At 35.8% G+C, this 17,263-nt stretch overlaps 1 protein-coding gene across 3 annotated transcripts in view; it reads right to left on the minus strand.

Annotated features, from left to right (window-relative positions):
• Positions 1-1,960: 1,960 nt before the first annotated feature.
• SPPL2A (signal peptide peptidase like 2A) overlaps positions 1,961-17,263 on the minus strand; it is a 55,151-nt gene continuing 39,848 nt past the window's right edge. For 2 of the 3 annotated variants that reach the window (XM_038580413.1, XM_038580412.1), the window contains exons 12-16: positions 17,092-17,145; positions 16,523-16,625; positions 14,217-14,294; positions 12,718-12,878; positions 1,961-3,478 (exon numbers count right to left, since the gene is read on the minus strand). In XM_038580413.1, coding sequence (XP_038436341.1) covers positions 3,404-3,478; positions 12,718-12,878; positions 14,217-14,294; positions 16,523-16,625; positions 17,092-17,145 — 471 coding nt within the window. In that variant the 3' untranslated portion in view covers positions 1,961-3,403. The remainder of the gene's footprint in view (positions 3,479-12,717; positions 12,879-14,216; positions 14,295-16,522; positions 16,626-17,091; positions 17,146-17,263) is intronic. The other variant, XM_038580411.1, reaches the window with a different exon arrangement.

The raw sequence follows: 17,263 nt of genomic DNA on the forward strand, positions 1-17,263 counted from the left end.
AAATTCTGCAGGTTAACCAGATAAACTTTAGATATTAAAAAAAAAATCCATATCCCAAAAGAATAGAAGTTTACAATATTTTTTATGCCTAATAGAAGAAACATATGACGACATTAAATATTCTACATTTTTTTTCTCTTAGTTGCCTCAAATGCCAATAATGCAGGACTATTCTAAAACTTTATTTTTTATTTATTTATTTTTATTCTAAAACTTTAGTCTAAAAATAATTTTCCCGCCAATGAACATTTTCACAGATGCAAACCTGTCCTTAACTATGGCAACATTAAACAAGTTAATTTACATATATGGTGTTCACTATAATACGGTTGTATATTACTTTATCAATCATTTTTTTACTCTGAAATTTCAGTAACCCATACCATGAGTACTACAGAATTTCTTTTCCAATTCTAAAAGGTTGGGTAACTTGATTCAGGTCACTTGAATTTACAGAGTATCTTTCTTCCAGGAAACAAAAAGTGATTTATAGTCAGTATTTTGATTTTATTCACATTACCTTCCCCACCTCCCCTTAGAATTGTCTTCTGAGGTAATGAGAGCACTGAAAATAAAAACTTCAAACTGCAGAATTGGTTATTTGGCATCATTCAACCTTTTTCCTTATTAACAGGAAAACACTAACCCTTTCAAACTAGTGCATTCCACTGTCTGAAATGCAGCTCGTGTTTTTGAAATCTCATTGGCTGAGATCAGGTTGAAGTTTAGAAACCAAGCTTAAATAGAATTGGCTCAATTATTTTTTAGTCAAATGTAGAAATAATCTTTGCTTACCTACAGCAGAAACTGGAAGAGCAAAGGAAAACTGGAAAGCTCATTTGTATTTACTATAAATGTACCATTTCACCAAAACCTCTGTGGACACTAAACTAAAATCTAAAAACGCCAACAGCAGATGGGCTAAAATTCTCTTCCTTCAAAAGTCAATCACAGATTCTACTAAGGTATTGCTAACCTGAAAAAAAATCAACAAGCTAGAAGAAAATATAGCATATTAGAATATCAAGGTCTTTCACCCCAAACTTCATATTTATCTCTGCTGACCTAAACTGAAGGAAAAATCACTTACATTGCAATTTGAGATATTTAGTTCTGTTTGATAAGCTACAAAATGTTCAGAGAGAATTTCTAAAAAGTAGTACATTATTTTTTTCCAGTAAGTAATGATACTATATATCTCACTGTTTTAAAGACATGTTTAGGAAAAAAATAACTCTCTTCCCCTTAAAGTTACAGGTGGTGGGAGGATGAGAGGAGGAGAAATGACATAGCCTTTTAATGCCAAACTTTCATCTCCCCACCCTTTATTTTGATTTCTAAAATAAAATATTCTGGACTGTAATTTCTCAAAATATTTTCTTTTCAACTATGTTGCTAGAAGGATTCTTTGAATACAAATAAAGTTGACATTGTGAATGGAGAAACTTGTGGAATTTCATGTTTTGTTTCTTATTTTCATTTAATAGATAGGATCTCAATAGCAAACTAGAACAGTTTTACCTCTGGTAACTTATGGTTGGATAAAGTAGAATTTGTAATCAAAGATATAAAATTTTCTTTAATGTTCTTCATAAAATGTGGTTAAGGCTTTTAAATATCATAAAGTTGGGATGAGTACAGATAATCTTACTAAAAAAGCTGTATTTTGGCAAACATTTTATTGATATTATAAATGAAAATAGAGTTGGAGTTTTAAAATGGCACTTAATCTGTTCTATCAGAGTCTGCCAAATAAATTAGATTCTTTGGAAAAAGTTCAAACTTGATATTATGGAGACAAAATTAAGATTAACTCTTACTTGGCAGATACTGACCCGTCATGTTGCCATAAACTGAAGGACCCATAAGCATACTAAGTGGAAAGAGGACTGTCTGTCAGGGAGCTTCTCTATCTACAATTTGTTCAGCAGCAAAAGTTAATTCAACAAAAGCATCTAACTCCATCAAAGATTACATTTATTTCAAACATCAAAGATCTGATCCATTTTAAAAGGCAGTAGCTTTATCTTTTAATCAGCTGAAATGGCCTTAGAATGAAAGATCATAGACTTGTTCACAATCTTATACATTACTTACAGAGAAATGCAAAATCCTGCTATTGCAATCACTCATCATTTCGGAATTTTTTAAAAATAAAAGACAGTAGACAGATACTCTGACCTCTGACTCCCAGGATAATGTTCAAGGCCATGCTGAGATTCAGCAAAGAATGAGAAAGCTACTTTTCAAGTTGGAAGGTACCAGAGTAATTAGTCTAACTTACTCATTTTGCAGATCTGAAAACTGAGATACCAAACTTTTGAGCTAAGATAATTTACTCAAATTCTTTTATTGTCATTAAATTGACACTCAGTCTCCTGTCTTTTGTCTCTAATTCTTTCCTCTAAAGCATACTTTGTATATTAGTAAACCATCCTCCATTAAAATATTAAAAGATTAACATTGGTTTCCTATGGGGAAAGGAGTGGGAATTAGGGGAAAAAAAAAAAAAGGTGGTGATTGAGGGGGTACGGGGAGCCTGTTAGGGACACTATACTCATACAATGCACCACATGTGTTAATATTTAAGTTGATAAAAAAACACATTTTACAAAATTTCAAGCCTTAACATCAACAGAACCAAACTTTAGAGATAAGAAATACCATGGTAAAACTAAATGTTAATATAGAAATTTAAGCTACCTCTTCAAGAAAAACAGACCACTGGAAAACTATGGATTTCAGTTTCTGTGTCTTTTTAATGACTAGTTCTATATATTATGTTTCTTTATATCTGAAAAACGATTTTAATATAATACATATGCAGACTAAGGTAATTTAGATTTTCAAGTTTAAAAAAGATTGGTACTTTAAAAAAAACTTATGCTACAAAAATATGCATTTAAATATTTTCCCAAATTATAGTTTTTTAACCTCTGCAGTGAAAAGGTCCAAAATTTCATCGTTGAACTACCTTCTAATATGGTCTTAAGTGGTTATTTCTACAGAGCAAAAATTTGCATAACTCTTGTCAGAAAATCTGTTCAGAAACTCACTTTGACAGAAATACTTTTATCTGTTATTAGGAGTTAAAAGAAACATTTCAGTAAGAAAGTACAGGGGTGGGTCAGGACAGTTTTTTAGAAAAATATACTGTATATTATAGATCTTCAAAATTACACAGACTATATGCTTTTATTTAACGTGAAGGCACAACTTTAACATAGTTAAAAGCAAGTATGTTTCAATTATTTGATGTAATTGTCAGTACCAGATCTTAAAAAATATATATTTGCAAGCATATCATTGAAGATTTGTTTAGATTGTCAATTCAAAAGTCAATTTAAAAAGTCAAACTCTATTTGTAGAAAATCAACTGACATTATTGCAGGTCTACATAATATTATTGTTGGACAATCTGTTCACCAGCAGTCACAGGGTTTTCTTCATTTGTTGCATAGTCCAGATGGTCCATCACCTAGGATAAATAAAAAGGCATAAATAAAAAATGTTAGGAAATGCAAAATTTCAACTTGCCTTCAATGATTCACTAATTTGGCTAAAGGATTTCCACTTAAAAAAAAAAAAAAAGACAGGAAGGGAGTACCTGGGTGGCCCTCATCTAGTTCCCTCCTCAGTGGGGAGTCTGCTTCTCTCTCTCCCTCTCTCCAATATTTTCAGTACTGTGATGCACATTTTCTCTTCTTTATCAACAATTAGAAGAAAGACCAGCAAGATAAACGTTCCTATTTTTGTAAAGTGATTCTAAAAGCTTTAGTGTTTTTTGGAAAAGGAAGCAGACAGTGGAATCATTCCCAAATGGGGTCTCTGACCTTGCCAGACAAGAAGAACACAACATGAGCTGAGGCTTTCAGCTGACAATTGTCTCAAGAAATGGAGATAGCTTATAAAGCCCAAACCTGCCAGTACTCTGCGAGTCATCTCGGGTCCCCAGAAAATCAGTTTTGAGGTCCTGTATTTGCCAAAGATACCCCCTAGATAAAGAGATACATGTTTATAGCACTTCAAGGGGGAAAAAAAGCCCAATTGAGACAGGTAATATATTTATCATCACTTTACCAAATGAAACATAAGATGAAGTTGTTGAAGAGTTGATTTTAGTCACAATTTAAATAAGGGAAAGAAAGGAAAAGCATGTAAGATATATTTAGGTCCTTTTTCTTCTAGTAATTTAGAAGTTCGGGGCAGCCCGGGTGGCTCAGCGGTTTAGCGCCGCCTTTGGCCCAGGGTGTGATCCTGGAGACCCAGGATCGAGTCCAGTATCGGGGTCTCTGGATGGAGCCTGCTTCTCCCTCTGCCTGTGTCTGCCTCTCTCTCTCTGTGTGTGTGTCTCTCATGAATAAATAAAATCTTTAAAAAAAAAATTAAAAAAAACAAAAAGAAGTTTGGGATGTGAGAGGTTGGAGCTGTGAGGAGAGAGAATGGAGGCAGTCTCGGCAGGATGGTGGGGAAAGCCTCTTCGTTCCCCAAGACCTGCTTACCCTGGCAACTGTACTCTACTGAATTCACAGCCTATACTCCCTAAGTTATCATGTATCTCTTCTTTCCTAATCCTCAGGTACCTCACTGGCACTTTAATTCCTATCTATATATTATATATTATATATTTATAAATAAAATGTATTCATTAAAAAAACTTTCAAAATCGGCTTATTAAGAAGTAAACATCTGTATTCTGCACTTACTTTTCTCTTTTGACTTTTCAATAAAAGCAATATAGAAACATAAAGCACAACCTTGAAATAGGTTTTTAAAAATGTAACAAAAATATAGATAATAAAATTAACTGGCAAAATTGGTATAGTTTTTCATAATATTTGTAAATAAGCAAGTTCAGTTTGGAAAGATGTCTTCTGAAATTGGGTCAGATTGCCTAGCATTTACCGATAGTTCTGCTTATTTATAAGTGAACCAATCTCCAGAAACACTCTCATTAAAGGAGGGTAACTACAGAGTTGTTGATACTAAAGACCGTTGTTCTAAGTATCTCTGTATTCTGACTTGTCAGTTACAGCTTGTGACTTCTAAAAATAATTAGAAGCACTGGTGACATTTAACAGAGACAAATCCACTGTTTACTGGATATCAACAAACTGAACATTTACTTTCTAGCCAGAGTAAAATAACTCATTGGAGGTTGTTGCATAAATCTAACTCCATTGATTTAGGACCAGAAAGAACAACATTTTTCTAAAATGATGAGGTGTTTTAGTTGTTCTTTATGCCAAAGTAATTAGGTCACTGCTTGATTTTTCTCTCTAGAGAAGAAACACCTTGATTTATTTTACACTAATCAGAACTTAAAACTTTGGGTAGAATCAAATGAAACTGAGTACAACAGCTCTTGAAGCATTCCAGAAAAAAAGTTTATAGCAAGTAAGAGTGTTAAGTGGCTCTAAGTTACAGAAAATAATATACAGGGGATCCCTGGGTGGCTCAGCGGTTTGGTGCCTGCCTTTGGCCCAGGGCGCAATCCTGGAGTCCCGGGATCGAGTCCCGCATCGGGCTCCGGGCATGGAGCCTGCTTCTCCCTCTGCCTGTGTCTCTGCCTCTATCTCTGTGTGTCTATCATGAATAAATAAATAAATAAATCTTAAAAAAAAAAAAGGAAAATAATATACAATTAAGATTTCCAAATTAGGGGGTGCGTGGGTGGCTGAGTGGGTTAAGTGCCTTCGGCTAAGTCCATGATCCCAGAGTTCTGGGATTGAGTCCTTACATTGGGCTTCCCTGCTCAGTGGGGAGCCTGCTTCTCCCTCTTCCTGCCATTCCCCCTGCTTGTGCTCTCTTGCTCTGTATCATTTGATCAGAGAAATTGATGGAAAGGGCTGACTCTAAATAAAAAACGAAAAGTACTTCCATGAAGTCTCTGATTTCAGCCAACAAATGGGGTATAATTTTCCCTTTGAGAAAAGCATAAAAAGGCCATCAGGGCAAACCATGACATTTAAAAAGTCTCCAGTGCAAAGGCCTGCTTTTTACCACCACTATTCTTGCACCAACTCTAATACCAGGCATTGGAATGAAACAAATGATTAACAACATAAGCATGTGTGCCATCACCTTAGATTCTGGCTTATTTTATATCACCTGTTTTATATTTGATTATGTCAAATAGTAGCAAAAACTTTTGGCACTTGCAAAATAAATGATTATATAGAAAGGCTGTGAAGACACAAGTCTAGTTTAATGCTTTAAAAATGCCTCATTTTTATAAACCTTACAATACTTTTGGTAATTTTATGAGGGCTGCTAAAATACAAGCTTACACACATACACGCAAAAGTGACTAAAAGTTAGTGGATTTGCTTCTCCCTCTGCCTATGTCTCTGCCTCTCACTTTCTCTCTGTGTGACTATCATAAAAAAAAAAAAAAAAAAAAAAAATTAAAAAAAAAAGAAGGGATCCCCGGGTGGCGCAGCGGTTTAGCGCCTGCCTTTGGCCCAGGACGCGATCCTGGAGACCCGGGATCGAATCCCACGTCGGCCTCCCGGTGCATGGAGCCTGCTTCTCCCTCTGCCTATGTCTCTGCCTCTCACTTTCTCTCTGTGTGACTATCATAAATAAAAAAAAAAAAAAAAAAAAAATTTTAAAAGTCAGTGGATTAAGGACTGAATAGACATTATAGTTGCTTGCATAAAAAATTTTAACATTGAGTTTTATTCAGCTAATAAATAATATATATTATAAGTTAACATTAACTAAGAATTTATAATATATAAAACCCTGTTATCATCAGTATAGGTTCCTAATACCTAGAAGATAATAACTTACTGAGGGAGGCATACACAAATATCTAAACTATAAGGCAGATGTTAATAAGTATTGAAAGTACAAAGTCCACAAAAATTATGGGGAAAGGTGAACCTAATTTCAACTAGAGAATTCTTGGATATCCGCTTGGAGAAGGAAGATTTTGAATTGGGAATAATATAAAGGATAGTCTGGAAACAGTAAGGCAATGCTCTGAACACAATGGAAGCAGGGGAAAGGAGGGAAAAGGTAATGACACTATTCACCTGAGAGACGAAGCAGGAACTGCCTCAGGGCTGGCTTCAGGGCTGACCTTATACTAGGTTGATACCTAGTCTCCCGTTTTATCAGGCTTGTTGAGGTTCCTAGCTGTACTTTCAAAGTCTTTGCCTGGCCTTACCCGATCACATCCACCTGCCCTACCAAGCCCTGGGGTAACCCACCACTATGAATTATAGATTCTCCTATCTGCCTGTAGATCCAACCTGATTTAATGGATGAGGAGAAGAGTCTTAGACCAAGTGACTTGCCAGAACTGTTTCCAAAGCCTTTAATGTACTGTCGTTGTCTCTCACAAATAGTAACATTCAAGCTAAATTAATTTTGACTTTAAAGGTTGGAAAAAAGCAATGAGAGATTTCTTTTTTCACAGTTACAGGGGAATAAATTTTGTGAGGGCATTACATGCTATAACTTCCGAAAATGCTAGTTTAAAAAAAAAAAAAAAAGATTCTCTCCTGGCAGCAGTTTATAATATAAACTGCTAGCTTGCCTAAAATTTCAGCACGTATCTGTTCTTCATATTTTAAAATCTAGTGTACAGTGGGAAAATGGCTACATTTAACAGGTTTTCTTTTTCCTCTGAGGCTTGTGATGGCTATCAAATCATTTTGCAAGTAAGTTAAAAGAACCAGATTTAATAAAGACCTCAAGTTTTAACATTCAAACCGGAAAAATGGTATTCTAGTTTAGTGAACTGAAAAATAACCACCAAGCCAACAAATAAATCAAAATGAAAAACCCCGATTCCTATGATAGCAAATGCACAGTGTTTATGTGTCAAGCACTACTCTAGGCAATTTGCATATTTTACAATAACCCCCTGAAGTAGGATGATCATTATTCCTTTTTACATTAGAGGAAACTGAGGCACCAAGAAGCTAAGTAACTTGCCTAAGGTCATGTGGCTAATAATTAACAAAACCAGAGTTCAAACATAGGCAGTCTGGCACCAGACTCCACGCTTTTTATTACTATGTGTTATATTATATTCTGACTGTCCTTATTTAATAAAATTACGACACTACAAAAGTGAGAAGCATATAACCAAAGTTGTCTTAACTTTTTAAGTATTTTATTTTATTTATTTATTATTTTTTTTCTTTTTAAGTATTTTAAAATGGATTTCCCTACCATCAATTGCCTTATTTGACTTCTACATCCTGTGGTTAAGGCCATGGAGTCTGCCCTGCTGGGGCTCTTTACTACTGCTTTGTGCCCAGCTGCAACAATTCTCCCCTTTATAGGTAGCTGTTGTGAAGAAGAATCATAATATATTTTTTAAAGATTTCATTTATTCATGAGAGACACATAGAGGCAGAGACACAGGCAGAGGGAGAAGCAGGCTCCATGCAGGGAGCCCGATGTGGGACTTGATCCCAGTACTCCGGGATCACGCCCTGAGCTGAAGGCAAACACTCAACCACTGAGCCACCTCGGCATCCGAGAATCATAATTTTTTTCAAGATGATGATTTTTTTTTTTTAGATTTATTTATTTGAGAGAGAGTGGGTGTGTGTGAACAGGGGGAAGGGAGGAAAGAGGGAGAGGGAGAGGGGGAGAGAGGGAGGGAGAAAGAGAATATGAATCTGAAGCAGACTCTGCACTAAGCACGGAGCCCAATGCAGGGCTTGATCTCACAATGGCAAGATCATGACATGAGCAGAAACCAGGAGTTGGACACTCAACTGACTGAGCTACCCAGACGCCCCTCAAGATTATAATTTTTAAGAATGAAACTTGAATGGTACAGGACAGAGTATTTGTTCATAGGGAATATAAATGCATCACTTAGTTGAATTCCTTCCTTATCTACCATCCTCTTTCTGTTCAATAGACATCATAAGGATTGGACAAAAGGTACAATTACAAACCAGAGAGAAAATGAACTTTGGATATTTCCAATGAAACACAATGTTAGTACTTTATGTATACAACATCTTTAAATATTTTATAGCAGGAGTTGTCAATGAAAAGATCTCCACACAAACTGTTTAAAGTAGTTGCCCCTAGGGACGCCTGGGTGGCTCAGTGGTTGAGCCTTCCGCTCAGGTTGTGATCCCTGGGTTCAGGGATCAAGTCTTGTGTCAGGTTACCTACGGGAGCCTGCTTCTCCCTCTGCCTATGTCTCTGTGTCTCTCACGAATAAATAAATAAAATCTTAAAGAATAAATAAATAAAGTTAGTGCCCCTAAAAGGAGGTGGGGGTATGTTGAATAGTTGAATATGTTGAATAGAAAATGACCTTCTATGTTTACTTTAGACTTTTGTTTTTTTTTGTTTTTTGTTTTTTTTTTTTATAGACTTTTGTATTATTTGTTTAAAGAATGTAAACTGCATTACTTTGTAATTAAAACATAAAAAGGAAAATAAAATAAAAACAAAGTTAGGGCATATGTAAAAATTTTAGTTCATTAATTGCCAATAATAATGTTAACCTATGAGTCATTAAAACAAGGATAATCAGAAGGACTTTAACAAATATCTTTTCACATCAATTTTGCCCAAATTTTTAACCACTTTCTGGACAATACCCTGAAGAGAAATTACTTGGTTAAAGGAGATCGTTAAATACAATATATGTGTATGAGAATATTTCGCAGTCATTAAAATGATTTTTTACAAGGAATTCAAAAATGAACTAACACTGGGTGCCTGAGTGGCTCAGTTGCTCAAGTATCTGCCTTTAGCTCAGGTCATGATCTCAGGGTCCTGGGGTAGAGTCCCCTATTGGGTTCCCCGCTCAGTGGGAGTCCGCTCCTCCCTCTCCTTCTACCCCTCTCCCCTGCTCATGCTCACACTTTCTCTTAAATAAATAAAATCTTTAAAAAAAAAAGAACACAAATGTAATGAAAAGACAATACAGAGAACTCTTTAAAGTACAGTATCAACTATCCATCTATCCATTTATCTAGGAAGGCACAGAGGGGAACTCAATTAAATCTTAAGAGTGGCTACCTCTCAGTGGTGGAATTATATAGGTGGACTTAATTTTCTTGTATTTTTCTATATTTTCAAAATCTTCTGTTAATACCCCTTTCTTTAAGAGAGAGAGAGTGTGTGTGCAGTGCGGGAGGCGGAGAGGGCGAGGGAAAGATTCTCAAGCAGGCTCTACACCGAGAATAGAACCCAACAGGGGGGCTGGATCTCACAATCCCTGAGATCACAACCGGCCCAGAAATCAATGGTTCAACGCTTAACCAACTGAGCCACCCAAACATCCTAATAAACACATTTTTTTTCTTTTAATAAGCACATGTTTTTAAAGTTAAATGCTGGGTGCCTGGCTGGCTGAGTTGGTTAAGCTTCTCTGGTTCTTTTTTTTTTTTTTTTTAATTTTTATTTATTTATGAGTCATAGAGAGAGAGAGAGAGAGAGAGGCTGAGACATAGGCAGAGGGAGAAGCAGGCTCCATGCACCGAGAGCCTGACGTGGGATTCGATCCCCGGTCTCCAGGATCACGCCCTGGGCCAAAGGCAGGCGCTAAACCGCTGCGCCACCCAGGGATCCCGCTTCTCTGGTTCTTAATCTCTGCTCAGGCTTTGATCTCAGAATGGGAGTTCAAGTCCCATGTTGGGCTCTGCACTGAACATGGCCTACTCTAAATAACAATAAGCACTGGGTGTCCTACTGCTAGCTTTCATGGCACCCTACTATAACTAATAAATACATTTATCGTACTTTGTTAGTGACTATCTGCATCCTCCACTAGACTCTAACTTTCAAGAGGCCATGAGAGTAGGCCTGTTTCTAACTTGTTCATCTTTTATCAACAGCACCTAAAATAGCACCTGGCTCAGAGAACTACTCAATTAACATTTGCTAAATGAAGAAATATAAAACTATTTTAAGAAAATGATCACGAAGAGTATTTTTTGGAATGTGACTTTCAAAGGCTAAAAAGCAGAGTATATGTTGTAGGACATACTTTAATTTAAAAAAATTTTTTTAAAAAAACCTCTACGTGGTATCTTCTTCAAGTAAAAGTTATAAGCTATCTTACTAGTTTAGTTAAGGGCCTTGTGGCCATAATTCTCTGTACATAAATGTAAGCTGAGACAATGGCATTGTGAGGTAGACAGGGCAGGTATTCTTTTAACCAAATTTCAAAGGAATTACACGATTTACCCTAAAGAATTCTAGACCAGTGGTTCTTCTAAATATAGTAGTCTAACTTACTATGTTAATCAACTCTTGTTAAATAAAGATGATACTACAGACCAACTACAAGATGGATGAACTTTGAACTGTTTATCTACTAACAGAATTACAGCCATCCACCCAAAGTACCTCTATTTTTGTTCATGTGACCACTAACACGCATGTAGGGAGCAGATGGAGGAGGGTAGTTTGCTGTAATAGGGCAAAGCAGAGCTAACTGCCTCATGAAGGGATCAATGCCATGGCCCTGACCTTAATACACTAGTTTCCCAACTCTCTTTAATTTCAATGGAAACAAACTTTACTGGAATATCAAGAACATTTAGGAAAAGAAGAAAGGGGTTTAACTTCAATGAAAAAAAAAATCTCAAACATAATAGATCTGATTTTCTGTCCCAGGGAAATCTTGATTCATTTAAACCTAAAATAAGTACCCTATTTAATTTAATTAGACCCAGTTAGGTGCTGAAGAGAGTACATCCTTTATCTGCAAAACCTCAAGACTATTACTGTGCAAAAGAGCTAATGTCAGTCTCAAAAATTCAGTACTTAAAATACTTTTATTTTTCAGGGCACCTGGATGGCTCAGTCAGTTAAGTGTCTGCCTTGGGCTCAGGTCATGATCCCAGGGTCCTGGGATCGAGCCCTGCATCAGGCTCCCTGCTCAGTGGGGAGCCGGCTTCTCCCTCTCCCTCTGCCTCTGTCTGCCACTCCTCTGCTTGTGTTTGTGCTGTCAAATAAATTTTTAAAAATAAAAAAAAAAGTTTTATTTTTCATAAAGTCTAGTTTTGTGTGGATTTGAAAACTCATGTTGAAATTGTTGTTTTGGAGTATGGAAGTTCCTCAAAAAGTTGAAAATAGAGCTACTCTATGACCTAGCAATTGCACTACTAGGTATTTACCCCAAAGATACAAACATAGTGATATGAAGGGGCACCTGCACCCCAATGTTTATAGCAGCAATGTCCACAATAGCCAAACCATGGAAAGAGCCCAGTTGTCCACTGGCAGATGAATAAAGAAGATGTGGTTCATATATACAATGGAATACTACTCAGCCATCAAAAAACATGAAATCTTGCCATTTGCAATGATGCGGATAGAAACTAGGGGATATTGTGCTAAATGAAATAAGTCACTCAGACAACCAGAGAAAGACAAGTATCATATGATCTCACTCATGTGGAACTTAAGAAGCAAAACAGAGGATCAGAGGGGAAATTCTAGAGAAAAAAAAAATAAAACAAGATGAAATGAGAGAGAGAGACAAATCAAAAAGACAGTCTTAATCATAGGAAACAAACTGAGGGTCACTGGAGGAGAGGGGGTTGGGGGCTGGGGTAACTGGGGTATGGGCATTAAGGAGAGCACTTGATGTAATGAGCACTGTTTGTTATATAAGACTGATGAATCACTGACCTCTACCTCTGAAACCAATAACACATTATATGTTTTAGTCACTGAATTACGTCATAACTTGGTAACTGAGATAGAAGTACATACCTGATAGCCACTACCTTTCCAGAACTTTTTCATTTCCTTACGTCTCCAAGCAACAATTGAGGCAGTAACAAGTGTGCAAGGAACTAAATAGAGGAGAGCAGGCTGCCCCTTTTTCATCAGCACCAGAACAACAAATGTAAGTATCATGCCAACAGCATAGGCTGTAAAAAGAACACCAATTATCAGTCATTTCTACATGCTACCACAGTTGGATTTTGACCCCCTCACTGAGGTGGTGGTTTTCAAATATTTCTGAGGACATTTTTGCCCTATGACTTTTTTTCTAAGACAGCAATTAGGAGAGACATTCCTCATAGCTTTTTAAAGTTTGGGAACTGGTTAATCATTAATTATTGACAAATATATAATTCAAGAAAGTCTCCATTAATCTGTCACTGTTAAGGATGTTGAGTTATTGCATATTTCAGATAACTAAAATTTGTACCTGTAGGTACTAGAAATTGCTTTGAAAATCTTCCTCATTTTGATTATATACTTCTTGGGATTCTTCAACAAGTGCATACTAAACATCATCTGATCTTTCCTTAATGACTCAGCATCTCATCATAAACAGAGGATCTCAGAATATTGGAGCTAGTACAGTCTTTATAGACAATCCTGATTTTATAGACAAGGCAATGGAGGACCAGGGAAGTTAAGTGAACTGCCTGAAGTTATACAGCACAGTGAACAGAGAGCCCTCTTATCTGCCTTTGCATTGAGTGTTCTTTTATTCTATCACACTGACTGGTGCTGGACTTTAATACATTAATGCCCTTGTACAGTACCATTCTTAATAGCCTCAAACTGCTTTTCTTATATCTTTATAATTTTTTTCTTTTATCTTTTCACTCACTTAGCTGTTCTTTCTTGTTGTCAAGTACCTATTTCTAGAAATGCCCTTCTCTACTGCTAGCGTAGAGCACTTTTAATTTACTGCATTTAACTCCACTGTGGAATTGAAAATCTTGCTACAACAGTATCTAAATGGCTCTGAAGCAGGCTTCTCACCTAAGAATAAAGAGATTGGTGTATGGACTTTGAGATATCTGTTTGATATGTTTAGAAGTAAAGTATTTTTTGGCTTGCTTCCGGATCTTCTCTGTTCTCAATGAGACAAATAGAAGGTTAAATGACAATTACCTCTGCTGTCTCAAGTGAGATGTTATTGTGCCATAAATTCATTTATATAAATACACTGTTATTCATATAGTATTTTAAGAAAATCTGAATCTATTATCATACAATTTATGGACTACTTATGTGTTAGATGCTCTAAAAGCACTTAAGATATGAAACCTAATGATTTTCTTTTACATACAGATTTTTAAACCTCAGAAACCTTGTGATATAGGTAGAAAAGTATTATTTCTTTTTGATGGAAAAACTTGTCTTACTAATTAATGATGAAGAATTAAATTTCAGGACTTCTTATTTTCAGGCCTCTACCTTTTCCTATAAACAATTCAACATAATAGAAAGACAAAACAAAAATTTACCAATTGTGGAGGAAACATAGTATATAGAAGAAGAACCAGTCTGAACATCAAATCTTCTACAGTATGCAACCAACAGACCTAAAAAACAAAAAACCACCAAATACATTATTTTCTTAAAACAGTAACAGCAATACGAATTCAACTATTAACAATGGCAGCAGTGCCATGCTGCCATTGTACTTATCATTTATTTTTTGCATTGTGAGAACATTAAGGTACCTCAAATATTGGACAAAATTTCATATGATTTTTTTAAAACTTAATGCCATTTTTAAACATTTTCCCAAACCATTAAATAGTCTTTTAAAATATGGTTTTATTAGCTGCTTAATATTCCATGACATGGAGAACATTTTTTTTATATTTCTGTGGTTATCAGTTGTATCTTTCATTTATGATTTTATTGATTTGAGTTCTCTTTTTTCCTTGGTTAGTCTAGCTGAAAGTCTGTCATTTTTGTTTATCTAAAATTAAAAAAAAAATCAACTCTTACTTTTATTCATCTTTTCTACTGTTTTCCTGTTCTCTATTTCTGCTGTATTCTATTATTTCCCTCTTTCTGCTAACTTTGGGCTTAGTTTGTTCTTCTTTTTTTATTTATTTATTTTTTATTTTTTTTAAATTTTTATTTATTTATGATAGTCAGAGAGAGAGAGAGAGAGGCAGAGACACAGGCAGAGGGAGAAGCAGGCCCCATGCACCGGGAGCCCGACGTGGGATTCGATCCCGGGTCTCCAGGATCGCGCCCTGGGCCAAAGGCAGGCGCCAAACCGCTGCGCCACCCAGGGATCCCAGTTTGTTCTTCTTTTACCAATTTCTTACATACAAAGTTAGGTCACGGGATGCCTGGGTGGCTCAGTGGTTGAGCCTCTGCCTTTGGCTCAGGGTGTGATCCCAGGGTCCAGGGATTGAGTGCCACATTGGGTTTCCTGTATGAAGCCTGCTTCTCCCTCTGCCTGTGTCTCTGCCTCTCTCTCTGTGTCTCTCATGAATAAATACATTAAATCTTTAAAAAAAAATAAAGTTAGGTTGCTTATCTGCATTTCTATTTTCTTGATGTATGTGCTTATCACTATAAACCTCCCTCTTAAACCGCCTTTGTTGCATCCTGTAAGTTTTGGAATGTTGTTTCTCTTTTCATTTTTCTTAAAATATTTTTAAATTTCTTTTATTTATTTTTAAAATATTTTATTTATTTATGAGAGACACACAGAGAGAGGCAGAGACACAGGCAGAGGGAGAAGCAGGCTCCCCACAAGGAGCCCAATGTGGGACTCAATCCCGGATCCCGAGATCACGCCCTGAGCTGAAGGCAGACGCTCAACCACTGAGCCACCCAGGCACCCTTAAATTTCTCTTTTAATATTTTCTTTGATGCGTTGTTTTTTCAAAACTATTTTGTTTAATTTCTACATACTTGTGAATTTTCCAATTTTCCTCCTGTTACTGATTTCTAGTTTCACACCATTGTGGTCAGAAAATATACTTTGGTATATATATAATTTCAATTTTCTTAAATTTGGTAAGATTTGCTCTGTGGCCTAACGTGATCTATCCTAGAAAATGAACTAAGAGAGTTGCTACACTGGACTTTGCACGCCAACTCACAAGGCTGAGCTGTTGGCTTCTCTCTAGCTGGCTTTACTATGTAAATGAAAGGGCTTATGCAGAAGAGCCCATACTTTTTACCCCTTTACAGGCAGTTAGTACTGAGAGAGTGAAGGACAAACTCTCAGCTGATTAAGAAACACTAGTAATTACTTCTATGCTATATTATTCCTTGCCTGGGATTGAGTTTATTGTATAGGTAGCCCGGTGAGAAAAATGCAGCTGTCAGAGAAGATACACCATATGCTGTATTTTTTGTGTGTTATAATGCCCTACAAGCTGGTGTTCTATTATGTTTCCCTTAATCATGACCTTGCCTGGTATCCCTAAACCACCTTCTGAACACATAACTATTATTTTAAAATAGAAGTAATAGAAACTGCAATATATTTGGTATTATTAAATTCAACTTTTAAAGGGTTTTGTTATATACTTTCTTGGGCAAGTAGGTCAAACTGATCCTAGGTGCTTTCTCTAAGACACTTATGAGCCAGGGGAGATAGACTTTGGTTGTTACCATTTGGGCTTTATCTTCTACCCCTTGAAATGCTTTTTTTTCTATTTTCGTCACTGATCCCAGCTCTAGCAATAACCATAAATGGTTAATACAGAACAAGTAACTTTTAATAGATACTAAGCATTTGGCAATTTTAAACTATCAGTATATTTTACTGAAATTGTTACAAACAATTGCTTACCTGGTACAATAATATCCCCAAAACCCAGTATTGAAACTGGCATGAGGCACACACTCATTACTGAGAAATAGGCCAGCTTTGGCACCCTGATGACTACTGGCAACTGTAATTATGAAAAAAAAAAAAAAAAAAAAAAAAGGCACCAATAAATCTCTTAGAAATTTTTACACATATCTCTTAGAAAGGGAAGGATTGATATTAGAGTAATTGTTTTAACATTTTTAGAAGAATTTGAAATCAGAGAACATAAATTACACACTTATATACTCTGAATGCATAGAAAGCTTGAAAGAAATAGATATACAGTTTTGGAAAAATGAAACCCAACACACATGAGGGTTAACAGAATTAATCCAGTATTCCCACATCTAACCTTTTTTTTTTCCTTTTCTTTCTTTCTTTCTTTTTTTTTTTTTTTTGTCTTTATACCAAAAATAGGACTCAGGTCTTGAAATATATATATATACATATACTTTTTTAAAATCTGGATTTCTTTCTCCCAAAGAAGAATCTTGTCTCAGAGGGTATGATTTAAAGTCCAATGAACATATCTGAAATACAATCCTTACTTTCTCATGGGGAGCTGAGGGTTGAGCAGTGGCTTCCACCAAGTTTCCATCATTCTAGGATGAAACCCAAGTCAATAGGTATTTAATAATTTAGAATAACTAAGAAAAGGGCTATATTTTGTGAGAAATAAAGTTTTACAATACCTTAACATGCACTATATGACCAATGTAT

This window comes from Canis lupus, chromosome 30, assembly GCF_011100685.1.
Source record: "Canis lupus familiaris isolate Mischka breed German Shepherd chromosome 30, alternate assembly UU_Cfam_GSD_1.0, whole genome shotgun sequence".
Classification (NCBI taxonomy): Eukaryota; Metazoa; Chordata; class Mammalia; order Carnivora; family Canidae; genus Canis; species Canis lupus.